Source organism: Salminus brasiliensis, chromosome 5, assembly GCF_030463535.1.
Source record: "Salminus brasiliensis chromosome 5, fSalBra1.hap2, whole genome shotgun sequence".
Classification (NCBI taxonomy): Eukaryota; Metazoa; Chordata; class Actinopteri; order Characiformes; family Bryconidae; genus Salminus; species Salminus brasiliensis.
This window is the reverse complement of record NC_132882.1, coordinates 45,893,554-45,911,169: the sequence shown is the minus strand read 5'-3', so window position 1 is coordinate 45,911,169 and position 17,616 is coordinate 45,893,554. Positions and strand designations below refer to the sequence as shown.

General features: G+C 45.3%; 1 protein-coding gene across 1 annotated transcript in view; it reads right to left on the bottom strand.

Annotated features, from left to right (window-relative positions):
- Positions 1-3,112: 3,112 nt before the first annotated feature.
- LOC140556574 (dynein axonemal heavy chain 11) overlaps positions 3,113-17,616 on the bottom strand; it is a 74,852-nt gene continuing 60,348 nt past the window's right edge. Inside the window, exons 66-82 of the mRNA XM_072680638.1 lie at positions 16,765-16,978; positions 15,876-16,040; positions 15,586-15,726; positions 14,619-14,789; positions 13,780-13,902; positions 13,050-13,243; positions 11,992-12,140; positions 11,772-11,899; positions 10,624-10,851; positions 10,329-10,520; positions 7,858-7,977; positions 6,684-6,926; positions 6,061-6,243; positions 5,777-5,892; positions 4,827-4,939; positions 4,609-4,749; positions 3,113-3,997 (exon numbers count right to left, since the gene is read on the bottom strand). Of these exons, the coding sequence (XP_072536739.1) occupies positions 3,750-3,997; positions 4,609-4,749; positions 4,827-4,939; positions 5,777-5,892; positions 6,061-6,243; positions 6,684-6,926; positions 7,858-7,977; positions 10,329-10,520; positions 10,624-10,851; positions 11,772-11,899; positions 11,992-12,140; positions 13,050-13,243; positions 13,780-13,902; positions 14,619-14,789; positions 15,586-15,726; positions 15,876-16,040; positions 16,765-16,978 (2,869 nt within the window). The 3' untranslated portion in view covers positions 3,113-3,749. The remainder of the gene's footprint in view (positions 3,998-4,608; positions 4,750-4,826; positions 4,940-5,776; positions 5,893-6,060; positions 6,244-6,683; positions 6,927-7,857; positions 7,978-10,328; positions 10,521-10,623; positions 10,852-11,771; positions 11,900-11,991; positions 12,141-13,049; positions 13,244-13,779; positions 13,903-14,618; positions 14,790-15,585; positions 15,727-15,875; positions 16,041-16,764; positions 16,979-17,616) is intronic.

Sequence of the window (17,616 nt, the reverse complement as noted above, 5' to 3'; positions counted from 1 at the left end):
TGGGTATGAGGATGGATGGGTGCGAGGATGGATGGGTGGATGGGTGCGAGGATGGATGGGTGGATGGGTATGAGGATGGATGGGTGCATGGGTGCGAGGGAGGATGGGTGCATGGGTGCGAGGGAGGATGGGTGGATGGGTGCATGGGTATGAGGATGGATGGGTGCATGGGTGCGAGGGAGGATGGGTGCGAGGATGGATGGGTGCGAGGATGGATGGGTGCATGGGTATGAGGATGGATGGGTGCATGGGTGCGAGGGAGGATGGGTGCGAGGATGGATGGGTGCGAGGATGGATGGGTGCGAGGGAGGATGGGTGGATGGGTGCATGGGTATGAGGATGGATGGGTGCGAGGGAGGATGGGTGGATGGGTGCGAGGGAGGATGGGTGCGAGGGAGGATGGGTGCATGGGTATGAGGATGGATGGGTGCGAGGGAGGATGGGTGGATGGGTACGAGGGAGGATGGGTGCGAGGGAGGATGGGTGCATGGGTATGTGGATGGATGGGTGCGAGGGAGGATGGGTGCATGGGTATGAGGATGGATGGGTGCGAGGGAGGATGGGTGCATGGGTATGAGGATGGATGGGTGCATGGGTGCGAGGGAGGATGGGTGCGAGGATGGATGGGTGCGAGGATGGATGGGTGCGAGGATGGATGGGTGGATGGGTGCATGGGTATGAGGATGGATGGGTGCGAGGGAGGATGGGTGGATGGGTGCGAGGGAGGATGGGTGCGAGGGAGGATGGGTGCATGGGTATGTGGATGGGTGCGAGGGAGGATGGGTATGAGGATGGAATGGGTGGATGGGTGCATGGGTGCGAGGGAGGATGGGTGCATGGTATGGTTATGAAGGGTGTGGGTGGGTATAGATGGATATGAGGGTGGATGCAATGGTATAGGGCTAATATCAGATGCAGCGCGAGCTCGGAGCCATTAGAGATTCTGCCTCAGTGTGCAGAACACCGTTAGCTTGATGCTAACAAAACACTTGTGGTAATTTAGAGAGGAAAACACATTAAGTCCAACAGTTTAACCCTTAAACACTGCTGAGTTATAATACTATCATTATTAATCATCATCATCATTATTATTATTATTATTATTATTATTATTACTATACGGCCACAGAGTTAGCACTAGCTGATTAGCGCTAGCTAAACTACTGAACTACACTCTAGAGCTCTTGGAAACTCCACAGGAACTCCCGTTATTTAAAGTCTTTAAGTATTTAAAGATGTTTATTAAAGTTTTGTGTATTTTAGTGTTCCATTTCCACACGTTTATTAAAGCTATGCGCCGTTAGCCGCCGTGCTAGCGCTAGCTACCTGTCTTTATCGCGACGCCTCAGACTGATATGACCTTACCTTATCAACCTCGAGCTGATCCTCCGCGCGGGTTATTGATCAGGTAATTATCTGAACTCATAATTAATCAGTTTAATATCTGCTTATTAAAAGTCTTCAGTCTTCTGTCCTCCTCACTGCCGCCTCGGGCCGAGAGCTTCCCCCGCTGATTGAGAAAGCGCTGGAAATGGTTGGTAAACGGGGATTGGCTGAAGGTCATGTCAATCGTGACTTTACGAGAGGTCGATTGGCTTGTCACTAAAAGAGGCGGGTCTAATGTGTTAACTGACCAATGAAAGCCGTTTGAATGAGTAGCGGTTAATTACACACCTGAAGCAGCAGCTGGGTGCAACGCTGGCGCGCTTAACGCAGTTCTTCATTAAAACACTAGGCGGCGCTGTTCCGAGGAAACGATTATTTGGGAGCGGTGAATATAGAGATAACACTTCTTAATTTTTAAACGATTATTTCTTAAATATTAATTTTAATTTAATTTCTCTTTTTTAAATTATTATTTTAAATTATTATATTATATATTAAAAATTAGAAAATATAAACAAAAACAAACAAAAGATAAACTGTGTGCTTTCATTGTGAGTGTGTTTGATGACTGAGGTGTTGCAGAAGTCCCAGAATGTCCTCTTTCAAGCTCCTCTTGGTGGCGTAATAGAGCTCCGATTTAAAGCAGATCATCTTCAGCTCACAGTGAGAGCTAGCCAGGCTACAGTACAGCTTCCAAACATGGTGGAGGTAGTTTCACACACTGCTACAGCTCACAGTGAGAGCTAGCCAGGCTACAGTACAGCTTCCAAACATGGTGGCGGTAGTTTCACACACTGCTACAGCTCACAGTGAGAGCTAGCCAGGCTACAGTACAGCCTCCAAACATGGTGGAGGTAGTTTCACACACTGCTACAGCTCACAGTGAGAGTTAGCCAGGCTACAGTGCAGCCTCCAAACATGGTGGAGGTAGTTCCACACACTGCTACAGCTCACAGTGAGAGTTAGCCAGGTTACAGTGCAGCCTCCAAACATGGTGGAGGTAGTTCCACACACTGCTACAGCTCACAGTGAGAGTTAGCCAGGCTACAGTACAGCCTCCAAACATGGTGGAGGTAGTTTCACACACTGCTACAGCTCACAGTGAGAGCTAGCCAGGCTACAGTACAGCCTCCAAACATGGTGGAGGTAGTTTCACACACTGCTACAGCTCACAGTGAGAGCTAGCCAGACTACAGTACAGCCTCCAAACATGGTGGAGGTAGTTTCACACATTGCTACTATAACTAACAAACAATGAAAGACCTGTAGATGTGATGGTGGGTCAGTCATCACACAGTATAGAACTGAACTGGGTGTGTATGGATTTACAGCGCCCCCCTCAGTCTGGTACAGTAAACCCCTCACTGATGTTCTTCAGAGGAGACAGTAAACAGGCACAGTCAGTGCATCAGTATTCCACAGCACAGAAGGTCAATATCATCAACAGCCCTCATTTAAAAGTCAATACCAGTCTCTAGTGGGAATTTCCACATCAGTATCTTACCGGGAGCAAACTGGGCTTCAGCGAGGTCACTCATAATCACGGCCTTTAACTGAGGCCTTTCTGTTGGCTAATACTAATCACCTTGAACCGCGTGGAGAAATGAGACGGCAGGATCTTCAGCGAGGTGCGAAATGATGCAGACGTAAAGCAGGGCTATTATACGTAATTATAATCTTTTTTTATAATGACATATAATCACAATAATTATATGCAAATATCATATAGTCTTTATAATCTGTAATATTTATTCCTATTAAAATATACTGTGGTTATATTTCAGATACTTTCAGGCTTAAATGGCACAACACTGATCATTTGTAATTAGGTCTACTGAATACAGAAGTAATACTGCAGATTAAAGAATACTTGCATGGCACTTCATCAGGCAACACACTGAAAACATCAGCTCAGCTTTAGATTTCGAGCAATTAAGAAAGATGGACGTCTTAATAGACGTCTGGGTTAATTATTCATATTACATTAATGCATATTCATATTAATTCTAATGCAGAAACTACTGTGAATTACTCAGTAATCACTTGGGTTAGCTCATCCTGTGGAGTCCCACAGGGTTCTATTTTAGGCTCCTTGAAACTGATGTTCATTATGACGCTAACGCTGGTGTCCTGAACCGTGTCCGCCCTTCATTCAGTCCACGTTCTAGATAACTGTGTCAGAACACGGTGTCAGAAACCACATAATCAGGTTACTCCACAGGGTTTGAGGAGAGTGTGTAGTGATTTAGGCCAGCAGTTAGCACCATGCTAATTGGTGTACATCATTCTTAGCTACATTAGCTGTGAGCCAATGCGTAGCTCCAGTGTAAAACTGTAGAAGCGTAAAAGGTGAGGGGGAGGAGTCACACAGACAGCAGCAGCGCCACTCCAGCCAGCACCCATTTGGCGGGCGGATGGCGTGTTTTGAGGTGGAAGCTCCAGATGAAGGTGGGCCCACGGAGCTTGGTCCGGTACACTGGGCACTCGTAGGTGTTCCTCAGCTCCAGCTGGTCAGTGGGCACGGCCCGGATATACAGCACTGGCATAACGGGAGTTAAGTCCTTTAGCACCGCCTCCGACAGCACACCTGCAGAGCAGTCCCAGCGAGCGCCTGCAGGGGGCAGACACAGACATATGTACTGTTATGAAACTGTATCCTTCTCTGAAGCTCTAACATACACAGTATGGACAAAAGTATTGGGACACCTGCTCATTTACTGTTTCTTCTGAAATCAAGGGTATTATAAAGAGAGTCTTTACTGTCCAGAGAAGAAGACTTTCTACTCGATTTTGGAGGAGGAGCATTGCTGTGAGGATTTGATTGCATTCAGCAACAAGAGTGTTAGTGAGGTCAGGATGTTGGATGATGATCACCAGCCCACCTCATCATCCCCAACTCTTCCAAAAGTACTGGATGGAGCTCCTCCACCATCATTTCAGAGAACACTTCAGTTCTTCCACTGCCTCACAGCTCCTCAATGCTGGGGGGCTTTATACCCCTCTAGCCCACGCCTGGCATTAGGCAGCATGGAGCCAATAGGGTCATGATGTTGATCTGCTCCAGAGAGTCCTATTCTATTGGCAGTACTTCTTCTCTACAGGGACTAGACAAGCTGTGTGTGCATTTGCACATCTGTGTCAGCAATGGGTGCAGCTTAAAGTAGCTGAATGCATTCATTAGAAGGGGTGTCCACAAACATTTGGACATATGGTTTGTCTTACCTTCCATATAGAGACCATGAATATAGGCCCCCTCTCTCGGGGGGTGACCGTAATCGTCCTTTGTCTTCTTGGTCACATCTACACACAGAGACATCCTGTCCAGTGGCCACTTGTTCTTACGAGCTATGCTCTGCATGACGGCTGGAAGACCAAAGAGCACATCAGACACGCCTGGAAGACAGTGTGTGCTCGCATTTCTGTAGGTGTGTGTTCCTCACCTGTTAGGAAGGACTGAGGGTTGAAGAAGCCTGAGAGCCACACCACAGCTGGAAGCACAAAGTCCTGAGTCCAAGTGTCCAGCTCTCGACACTGAGCGAGGACATCACTGAACCTGACAGAGAGAGGGGCGAGTTAACACCATCCAAATCTGTGTGATGTGTTGTGATATACACTGAGGAGGCGGAGCTACAGTCTCTCATTAGGGTGAATATTAATTAATAACGCTCTAAATGTAGGTATTGTGATATACACTGAGGAGGCGGAGCTACAGTCTCTCATTAGGGTGAATATTAATAACGCTCTAAATGTAGGTATTGTGATATACACTGAGGAGGCGGAGCTACAGTCTCTCATTAGGGTGAATATTAATTAATAACGCTCTAAATGTAGGTATTGTGATATACACTGAGGAGGCGGAGCTACAGTCTCTCATTAGGGTGAATATTAATAACGCTCTAAATGTAGGTATTGTGATATACACTGAGGAGGCGGAGCTACAGTCTCTCATTAGGGTGAATAATAATTAATAACGCTCTAAATGTAGGTATTGTGATATACACTGAGGAGGCGGAGCTACAGTCTCTCATTAGGGTGAATATTAATTAATAACGCTCTAAATGTAGGTATTGTGATATACACTGAGGAGGCGGAGCTACAGTCTCTCATTAGGGTGAATAATAATTAATAACGCTCTAAATGTAGGTATTGTGATATACACTGAGGAGGCGGAGCTACAGTCTCTCATTAGGGTGAATAATAATTAATAACGCTCTAAATGTAGGTATTGTGATATACACTGAGGAGGCGGAGCTACAGTCTCTCATTAGGGTGAATATTAATAACACTCTAAATGTAGGTATTGTGATATACACTGAGGAGGCGGAGCTACAGTCTCTCATTATAATACTGGTTGTCAGTTGGTGTAACAGAATGATGTGAGGCTGGTTACCACTGGGCCAGGGTTTTGGTGGAGGGGAAGGTCAGTCTGCTCCAGCTTTCTGGAACTCGGCCGTAAAACAGGGCTGTCTGCAGCGACTCCATGTCCGGAGAGACGCACAGCTCACCCTGAGGGAGTCAAACACTACTGCATGAATCACAGTTTTCCAGGATATTTAGACGTGGTTGAAGTAGAGGTCTAAGGTCAATGACATTACTTGTTTAGAAAGCTTTATGAGAAAGCAGTTAAAGAGGTGATCCCGTGTGTATCGTTTGTTCTCAGGTGTACTGGTGTACCTTCAGCGCGAGGTCCAGCTCTGTGAGAGAGGTGTGTATTTCAGTAATCAGCAGGTTCATGCGCTCACACTCCTGCACACACACCAGGATGTAGGGGCTGCGTCTGTCCGTCTTAGCCAGGAGTTCCACCATGTTGTACTCCTCAGGCAGCTTCTCCAGCAGCTCCTCCAGCTTACCTTTCACCTGAGGACAGAACAGGTGTTAATGTCATCATCACATCAATATAATATCATCACTGAATATCTTAATATACTGGATTTATCATTTACATCAGCGACAAGATGATCACCACCCCACGTCATCAGCCTCAACTCCCCAACTCATCCCATCAAAAGTACTGGATGGAGCTCCTCCACCACCATCATTCCAGAGAACACAGCTCCTCCACTGCTCCACAGCTCCTCAATGCTGGGGGGCTTTATACCCCTCTAGTCCACGCCTGGCATTATTAGGCAGCATGGAGCCAATAGGGTCATGATGTTGATCTGCTCCAGAGAGTCCTATTCTATTGGCAGTACTTCTTCTCTACAGGGACTAGACCAGTTGTGTGTGCATTTGCACATCTGTGTCAGCAATGGTAGCTGAACGCATTCATTAGAATTAGAATTAAAGTTAAACTAGACCTTCTCCTCCACGCTCAGCACCGCCTCCTCTCCCAGCGCGGAGTCTCTGGGCTGCAGTTCCAGCAGCGTCCTGAAGAGGGAGTCGGACGTGGCGGTCATGAACTCGATCTCTGCGTTGGGGTGGAGGCCGTAGAGGCTTGGGTTCTCTACTGGCAGCCTTTCATCCACGTAGCTGTGATAGCCAGCGTAGTCCAGGTCAGGAGGAGCGGGGAACCCGGGGCAGAGGAACAGTTCTCCCTCCAGCTGGACAGAAAGAGAACTTCACTTTTTGTGGGGGTTTCTGTCCCATACCTCATTTTACACCCATATTCCCAAACTCTTAGAAATACACAGGTGGATTCTGCTACTGCGCCTTTAAGACTTATATATGTAAATAAGACTGATTGTGATTGGTTGTGAGTAGGAATCACTGCTGATAAACTGCTGTAGGCTGAATGGGTGGGGCTAAAGTGCTGTAGGCTGAATGCTGTTAGGCTAATATGTTCAGAGAGAGATATGGGGAGAAATGTGTTTAATATAAATCAGTTAATGAATTCTATTTATTAGGAGTCTGCACACACTCCACCTTATTCATTTATTATTTATTATCATTTATTAATTTTGATTAATTGCAAATTACAGCTCAGTTCAGCTTCAGATGCTTTAAGACAATAAATACGTAAAAGCTGACAGTGTGATGAACGCGTGCCCCTGGACGAGGATCTATTAACTCATCCCGGTCTTTAGCCCCACTGTGATGCCGTTTCCCTGGCCTGGACGGTGGTCAGCCCCTGCTGTTCCTTCACTGAGGCTCATTAAGCTTGGGGTCAAGCAGCCATCAATCACACCCCGCCCAGCTCAACCCCTGCTATCGATCAGCAACACTTTCATCTGCTGGAGAACGAAGCTCAGAGAGATCCGGCCAAGCTGCTCCTTCTCCAGATTAGAGATGTGCTGAGAATGAGGAGCAGGGAAAGGGCCGGCATCATCGCAGGCCTTCTCTTTGCATGGTTCTAGACTGCCCAGCTCTAGTCCTGTTCTAACACCCCCAGCTGAACCTGGCAACGAGCAGGAACTCATTCCAACATTGCAACTCACTTCCAGAACTCACCACTAGGTGTCACCAAATAACCACTTTTTTTAAGTATGGTCTCGCGTCCTAGTGTATGTAAGAACGGCCTCCTCAGAGGTTTACCAGTCTGGGGTTGAAGAGCTCCTGTAGGTGTGTCCTGCAGAGTCTCCTGTCCCACTCGTCAGTGATGTGTCCCCCATACATGATCTCTCCAACCAGGTAACACAGGTCCTCCCATGGCACCTCGAACAACACAACAGCAAGTTAGCACACATAACACATAACGCCCAACATAACTAAAGCTTTAGTGGCTGAATGCAATCAAATGCTGCTCACAGCAATGTTATAACATCTCAATCCAGAAGATTTGAGGCTGCTACTGCAGCAAAAGAGGACAGACTTCCAACGGATGCCCATTCATTTCAGGGGAAACTGCAGGAGCAGATGTCCACATACTTTTGTTTGATGTTAAGGGCAAATTATTACAGCTCCTCATGGACCATTCGATTAATTGATTGATTGACTGATTTATTGATTAATTTAATGAAGAAAAATGACTGATTTAGAGTAAAAAAGCAGGCTTTAATGGTCTGGCTGAAAATGCTCAGTAACAGATCTTATATAGATCTTATAATATAGTGCTCTCTCATTCACCGATCAGCCATATCATTAAAACCACCTGCCTATTTCAGTATTTTCGTCATTTGAGTTTCTTTTCTTCTTATTATTTTTTGTAACACATTTTCTTATTTGTTGTGAATTTTAACATATTGTTGGTTTTAAACTTACTTACTTACTTACTTTAAGCAATTTATTATTTTTTTTCTTTAAAAGTTGACATTTTATATTTTTTTCCTTTTTATTTTTATATTTCTTCCTCCTAATTCTGGTTTTATTCATGTTTTATATATTTTTTTCTTACTAATTAAATCTTAATTTGTTGATGTAATCAACTCATTTACTCTTATTATTCAATTATCTTGATTGTTTAATGGTTTTAATATATCAATTATCAATGTATCAATCTTCATTGATTTTAGTTATTAAATATTATATTTTTGTCTTTGTCTTAGGTCCTGTTTACCGTAAAAGCCTGGCTTCACTAAACATGAGAGTCGCTCAGTGAAAATAAAGCTTAAAATGTTTTGATTAATTAATTGATTGATTGATTGATTGATTGACAGGTCAGGTGTTTTGGATAAAATGGCCAGTTACTTACGATATCCATTGTTTCCATTATTTTGTCCACCCTCTGTGAAAATGATGTGCATATTTGGACGTGAATGTGAACAGCTAATCCCCGCCGATCATTCTGGCAGTGTATGACAGATCTTCTGCGATGTAGCAGAGAAGAAGAAGTGTGTGTGTGTGTGTGTGTGAGAGCTTCACAGCAGATGACAGAAGCTGGAAGTTCACAGTCATTTGTACCTGTATTGTTTTGCAAATTGCTTCCTTCATCAGCTCTAATTGCAGTGATCACTTATGGAGCGGCGCGGGATGTCACGCGCAGTGTGTGTAATTACATTTAGCACGACGCTTCATTGGCCGCCTAATGAATCCGCTGTATACGCTCACACAGGTTACTGTTTGGTTAACATAATGAAGGACATTCGTTTTTGGAGGGGGTGGGGTGTTGGGGGGAGCTCTGGCAACATAATTGGTTGTGACCAGGGTGAAAACTATCGCGTTCTGAGATCTCGCGCACTGTCCTCGATTCTCCCTGAAGTGGATAAATTGAATAAAAGGGTTGGTGAGGAACAAGCTGGGAGCAAGACATCCAATCCTCTCCTTTGAGAAGCTGCTCAATGATAAATCTACTGCAGGAGGACCAGTGCTCCCCAACCCTGCTCCTGGAGAACCTCCCAGGTTATGCCACACAAGTTAAAATACATGCAGAAACGTTCAGTACGACTGAATTAGTAATATACACTACAGGACAAAAGTTTGTGGACACCCCTTCTAATGAATGAATTCGGCTTCTTTAAGGAGGGACTAGTGTAGGTCCTGTAGAACTTAGAGAAGAAGTACTGCCAATAGAATAGGACTCTCTGAAGCAGATCAACATCATGACCCTATTGGCTCCATGCTGCCTAATACCAGGCGTGGGCTAGAGGGGTATAAAGCCCCCCAGCATTGAGGAGCTGTGGAGCAGCAAGAACTGTGTTCTCTGGAATGATGGTGGTGGAGGAGCTCCATCCAGTGCTTTTAGTATGTGTTGGGTAGTTGAGGATGAGATGAGATGGAGTGGTGATCATCCAATACCCTGACCTCGCTAACGCTCTTGTCGCTGAATGCAATCAATCAAATCCTCACAGCAATGCTCCTCCTCCAAAATCTAGTAGAAAGTCTTCTTCTCTGGACAGTAGAGACAGTTACTCCAACAGAAGCAGAATTAACTCTTTTAATAGCCTTGAAGCAGTAAATGAGCTGGTGTCCACATACTTTTGTCCAAACAGTGTAAGTGAATGTATGGACGTTTTTGAGCCTGTGTTGTGCATAATGTGACTCTTGCTGGCCCAGAAAAAGAACCCAATATTGTCCTGACCTTCGTGTTCATGATGGGTGTATGGTGCACCACATGTTCCCCAGCTTACTTTAGAGTTAGCCTCCAGGTAATTGTAGAGCACGCTGGTGGAGATGCTGAGGTCTCCGGAGTTGAAGGGGTAGCAGCGGTTCCAACCCTGAGGCCCAAACCTCCTCCTCTCGCTCACACAGGCGTGGAAGTAGCAGAGGGAGAAGAGGAGTGCTTTAAACTCCTGCTCATGGGAACACAGCTCCAGAGTGTCCTGCCAATCACAGCCGGTCAGAGAGAGAGAGAGAGAGAGCTGAGACCAGGCTTTTGCTGGACCGGTCCTTTAAGCATAGCTTGAAGCCGCTGAGCTTTCTGACCTGGCTGAAGCTGTCGAGCGCGGCATGCAGGCTGGGCTTCATGCCGGTGGGCGGCTCGTTGGTCAGTTTGAACGCGCTCTCCAGGATGGCTCTGGGGATGATGTGCTGGTCAGGGCTGGGGGCGGGCTGGCCGGTCAGAAACACCCTGTATTGTGGGTCCGCCCTTCGTCCCAGATGCTCTAGTAGATCGCCCAGATGAGCCAGCCAGTGCTCCACTAAATGCACATTCTGTTACAGCAAGACATGCATTAGGGACGCTCAGTGGGCCTTAGAATTAAAGGGGCTATTGCTGTTACTGTCTCTTTAAGACTGGAATATGTAAATGAGCTCTGTTCTGATTGACTGACTGGCTGCCCTGTGTCGAGCCACCACATCACTTCAGTGAGAATGGCATGGGCTAAACTGCTGTAGGCTGAATAGTAGAGGCTACTCGGCTAAATGGGCGGGGCTAAACTGTTGTAGTCTTAGAGGGCGGGGCTAAAGTGCTGTAAGATGAATGGGCCGAGCTAAACTGCTGTGGACTGAATGGGCGGGTCTAAAGTTCTGTAGGCTGAATGGGTGGGGCTAAACTGTTGTAGGTTGAATGGGTGGAGCTAAACTGCTGTAGGCTGAATGAGTGGGGCTAGATTGCTGTAGGCTGAATGGGTGGAGTTAAACAGCTGTAGGCTGAATGGGTGGAGTTAAACGGCTGTAGGCTGAATGGGTGGTGCTAAACTGTTGTAGGCTGAATGGGTGGGGCTAAACTGCTGTAGGCTGAATGGGTGGAGCTAAACTGCTGTAGGCTGAATGGGTGGAGTTAAACAGCTGTAGGCTGAATGGGTGGAGTTAAACAGCTGTAGGCTGAATGGGTGGGGCTAAACTGCTGTAGGCTGAATGGGTGGAGCTAAACGGCTATAGGCTGAATGGGTGGAGCTAAACGGCTATAGGCTGAATGGGTGGAGTTAAACAGCTGTAGGCTGAATGGGTGGGGCTAAACTGCTGTAGGCTGAATGGGTGGAGTTAAACAGCTGTAGGCTGAATGGGTGGAGTTAAACAGCTGTAGGCTGAATGGGTGGGGCTAAACTGCTGTAGGCTGAATGGGTGGAGCTAAACGGCTATAGGCTGAATGGGTGGAGCTAAACGGCTATAGGCTGAATGGTTTACAGCACCTGTAAAACGACCCAGTGTCCTTTCAGAGCTGCCGTCTCCAGAGCCTTCTCAGCCACGCTCTCCTGACCCTGTCCCAGAGACACGCTGTGAAGGTTTCCCTGCTCTGTGGAGAAGCCCAGCTTCAGCCCTGCACACACACACACACACACACACACACTCTGAGGTGGATCCATGTGAAGATGCTCTACTCTGATACAGAACGTTCCTGACAGCACATACCCAGCGTCTCCACATCTGTGAGGGGGTTGACTCCAGGAGACAGGATGAAGAAGACCGGTGTTGAGGAGCTGCTCTCCTCATACGACTTCTCGAACTCCACCTTCCCGGCGTCCACGTACCTGGAGCCCAGACTCTCCTCCACGAAGTTCCTGCCACAGAACCAGCCTTCATTTTTAGTCGGAAGGACAGTGAGGGTGCCTCTAATTTCCCTTGTAGCCAGTATATGTCAAACTGGGACTCAAAAGGTCATTTTTAATTTTACTGTTAAATAAACAAATAAATAAATAAATAAAAAGGCTACATTTATTAACAAGGAAATAAAATATAACTAATTAAATAAATACATCAATTAACCAAAAACAATAATCAAAAACTAATAACTGATATTTATATAAATAAATAAAAGGCTACATTTGATAACAAGGAAATAAAATGTAACTAATTAAATAAATGCATAAATTAACCATAAACAATAATCAACAACTATTTATTTATATTTTATATAAAAATAAATAAATAAACAAGCTACAGGTATTAACAAGGAAATACAATGTAACTAATTGAATAAATGAACCATAAATAATATAAAAAAATTGATATAAATAAATAAAAAGGCTACATTTATTAACAAGGAAATAAAATATAACTAATTAAATATATATATCAAATAACCATCAACAAAAATCAAAAACTAATAACGGATATTTATAAATAAATAAATACATACATATTATACAGAAAAAGGAAATAAAAAATAACTAATTAAATAAATCCATCAATTAACCAAAAACAATAATACAATAATAATAATAAACAATACAATAAACAATAATCAAAACCTAATAATTTATGTTTATATAAATAAATAAATAAATAAATAAGCTACATGTATTAACAAGGAAATACAATGTAACTAATTAAATAAATGAACCATAAATAATAATAAAAAACGAATAATGTTTGAGCTGTGTACTTCAGAATTCAGAATGTTCTACCCTCACGTATACAGCGCTGTTTAGACCACTCGAACCCGAGTGTGGGTGCTCACAGGTTCTCACCTGAGAGCGTAGCTCATCCTGTCGGGGCGCATGGCTCTGAGAATGATCAGCTTCTGTAACGAGCTCTTCTTCTTCCAGTCCAGAGGGAGGCGCTCTCTCTCTGGACACTCAGACTCTACCAGCTTCCTCCAGCGCTTGGGCGAACCCTCCACGTCCCGGTCCAGTCCCCGGAAGGCCTCCAGAACCGACAGGGCCTGAGGAGAAGGATCGGGTTATACATGCAGTACCTGTAACAGTGAAGCCCAGAACACACCGACCCAATCTGAGTGTTCTCCTCCATTCTCACTGTTCTAGAATGTTCTCCTCCATTCTCACTGTTCTAGAATGTTCTCCTCTATTCGCACTGTTCTAGAATGTTTTCCTCCATTCTCACTGTTCTAGAATGTTCTCCTCCATTCTCACTGTTCTAGAATGTTCTCCTCTATTCGCACTGTTCTAGAATGTTCTCCTCTATTCGCACTGTTCTAGAATGTTCTCCTCCATTCTCACTGTTCTAGAATGTTCTCCTCCATTCGAACTGTTCTAGAATGTTCTTCTCCATTCGCACTGTTCTAGAGTGGTCTTCATTATTCACTGTTCTACAGCGTCTATTGCTTTCATGCTGTTCTAGAAGGTTCTCCTCCATTCAGAACACTGTAGAAAAGTTTGAATGGAGGGAACATTCTAGAACAGTTGGTTCATGCAAAGCTACACCTGAGTTAAGTGTGGTCCAGAACCAGACATTGTTTACCCTGACGGTTCCCCAGGCCTGTGCAGACAGAAAGCTCACAGGGCTTCCACTGCTGGACTCGGCAGGGAGACGCAGCAACAGATCCAGCTCCTCTGCTTCAATAGATTCTTCCATCAGGAGAACCTGGAGAGATTAGAGAACCACCATCAGACTGAAAAACAGACATCAGAACCAGTGCCCCCTACGCTTCCTGTAGTGTATTACAGTCTGTCAGAATGAGCGTGTTGATCATATGATCATTATAGAGCATTATAGAGCGCCCCCTACGCTTCCTGTAGTGTATTACAGTCTGTCAGAATGAGCGTGTGGATCATATGAACATTATAGAGCATTATAGAGCGCCCCCTACGCTTCCTGTAGTGTATTACAGTCTGTCAGAATGAGCGTGTGGATCATATGATCATTATAGAGCATTATAGAGCGCCCCCTACGCTTCCTGTAGTGTATTACAGTCTGTCAGAATGAGCGTGTGGATCATATGATCATTATAGAGCATTATAGAGCGCCCCCTACGCTTCCTGTAGTGTATTACAGTCTGTCAGAATACACACTCTTGTTTTTAATTGAACGATGGCAGATTTATCTGCGCTGACTGATGGCTGCAGGGCTGACCGTGCAGACGGACAGCAGCAGGTGAAGCAGGAGGGGCTTTGCATTGTGCCGGTGAAGCCGTCCCTCCTGTCAGGGGAGGGGTGATCAATATGTACTGCTGCCAGAGCCTAATGGAAGTTAATGTAGGGGCAGAAAACTGCAGTGATTGATGAAGATGGAAGGGTGTTGGGGGAGGGCACAGAGGGGGTTGTGGGTCATTTGGGGGTGGGGTGGCCACTCCTCCTCACCTGGAAGGTGGTGTGTGTCAGGAAGGTGAGCCGGTCCCTCTGGAACAGCCCTCGGCTGGTGTACTGGAGGAGAGAGTATGTGGCCGCCTCGGTGAGGGAGTGGACACGGGCTGACACATCTTCATCTGGACGAGCGCCCTCGATGGCTTTCAGGAACACTGCACTGAAGGACTGAGAGGGGAAAGGCAGAGCAGTGGACGTCACACAGGGCACTGCAATGACAGAAATCCTCCTAAATCTGGACTGAATATCTAATATTTCTTATATTTTTGATGTAAAAGTATGAAGACTAATTAATTAATAAAGAAATTATATTTTATATTTATGGAATTTTATAGTTTTATTACATTGCCAGATAATTTTTTTTGTTTTAAGCATTATAATAAATAATCTGCTGATTAAATTGTATTTATTTATACCATGTTCTACCGTTTTATCTCTTAGCTTGGTAAGATTTTATATCTATCTATATAAATAAAACACTTTCAATAGAGTAAACATTTCTAAAAAGTAGTTAAAAAATTCATATAATATTAACACAAAATGAAAAATATAACATATTTACATTCAAATATTACATTCTTTCTAATATATATTTTATTTTTTATTATTCACTTTATTATTATAAATTAATTATTATTGATCTTAACGCTTATTAGTATACACTACACTAATATATCGAGAACTTTTTATTTCATTAAAAAGATCCAAAGACCCTCAGTCTACACAGGTACCCAGGAAACCAGGGTTCAATTCCCCATCCAAGGCCACAAGACTAGGCTAGACCAACAATGCTACACCTGCTGCTACACCTGGGTGGGGTTGTCTCCTAAACAGGAGAACAAACAAACACTGAACATGGAACCTTTGAGTGCGCCGAAAACTGACACACCCCTGTTCAGGTCTGCTCAGGACCCTTTAGACAGTTTCAGTCCTGCAGAAGGTCGTTGGTTCTGCACAGATCTACCTGCAGGGAGTGCTGGTACATGGGGTTGATGCTGGGGAGCTCTTTAATGATGAAGTAGAGCAGGGCGGCTCTCTGAGCTACAGGGCGGTAGAGCTCACGAGCAGCGTTGATCTTCAGCTCGTTCTCTCTCGCCTCTACAACCTGTGTGAGACACACACACACACACACACACACACACACACACACACAGTACATATTTTACCTACAGTGTGAACAGTTGGAGAGGTTCTCTGGCTGCTCATGCATCTTTTCCACAGAGAATAATGTAATCCCCCCGCAGTGCGGCCCACCTTGCTGTGGACGTGCGAGGCCGTGCTCTTGGTGTGCTCCAGCTGCTCCACTAGAGCGGCGTCCCTCAGGAAGCTTCCCTCAGCAGCGGACAGCCGGTTCAGCAGCTCGTCCTCCAGCTGCTTCAGCTCGATCTGACATGCGTTCTGCTGGACACCCAGCTCCAACTTCACACAACGCACACACACACACACACACACACACACAAATCATCATCATCATCATCATCATCATCACGAGAACTCCAAATCGTAGATCAATATGATACTTGGAACAATGGGAGACACAGAATCTTGAAAACCTACAACTTAGAACCCTGGAAACTTAAAACCTTGGGAATCTTTAGAAGATTGGAGCTCAGAACCTTGAGAACTGTAGAACACAACCTCAAGAACCTCGCTTGAACAAAGGGAACACAGATTCACAGAAGAATCTATAGCAAACACCTGCAGCCTAGAACCTTGACAATTTAGAACTGTCAGAAGAAACTTCAGAACACAACATAGAGAACCTAGAACGTAAATCAGAAACAAGAACTTAGAGAACCTAGAACGTAAATCAGAAACAAGAACTTAGAGAACCTAGAACGTTGAGAGTGTAGTCCAAAAAGAACAAACCATGAGTACTTAGAATATTGGCAATATAAAGCTAGAACCTCAAAGAAAATAGAACTAAAAACCCCAGGAATTATGAGAATCATAAGACTAGGGTAACCTAGAGCTTAGAACCACGGGAATGTGGAACGTTGCAGAGACTTTGGAAGACTTTGGAACAGGCCTACGGGGAGATCAGTGACAGCAGTGCCGTCATCACTCTCGCTGATATACCCAGCGCTTCCGCCCTGCAGGGACACAAACCAAGAGCAGAACTGTGCAGCGTTCTCAATCTGACCTTCAGGTTCTCCAGGTCTGGCCTCTCGTGGGTGACCACCTGACCCAGGAGCTGCTCCTCCAGCCCAGCGCGGGTCACTGTGAAGTTGATGAGGGTGGTCTGGGCCTGCAGCTCCGGGGGGAAGTGAGGGTTGGCCAGTTTGGTGTGCAGAAGGAGCTGGAAGCTGCTGTTGTTCTCGTACTGCTTTCCTCCCAGCCTGATGGACCTGATGGACCTGCAAGCAGAGGGATATAACACCAGGTGTTATACGAGGTGTTTAACACCAGTTAAACAGTTGCCCTGTGTTTATTGTTCCTCGGACTTTACTCCGTGCCTGTGACCCACGGCGCTCTTTAACCGTGATCAATCCGGCCCGGTCGCGGCGGCCGTGATGAATCTGGTGTGGCTCCGCAGCTGAAGTTCATTAATAATTGGAATGTTGCAGAGTGTGAAGTAATGAATACTAATTATTCCTTTCATGTCTGACGGAGGAGCACGAGCCAATCCATCAGCTGGGACTTTAATTTGGTGGAGTAATGGTTCTATCAATAGTACATTAATTCCGTCTTGTGGAGATATAGAGTTGAATCGGGCCCAGGCTCCGGTGGAAGAGCAGTGCTGTTGGATCCGGGGCCGCCGGCTGACAGGCTGGGGGGTGGCTGGGGGTGGTGGGGTAATTAGAGAAAAATTAAAAGCCACCAGGTCCAGCCAGCCAGGCCTGATTTAATTGAAATGCAGATTGGGATAAATATTGGCTGCTGGGGAATATGATCTTCCACATCTCCCAGCTTTTATTTAATGCCATTTGTCTGCGGAGCCTGGAGACTGCATCTGTCATCTTTTCCTGGTTCTGTCCAATCAGAGCGCTGGCGG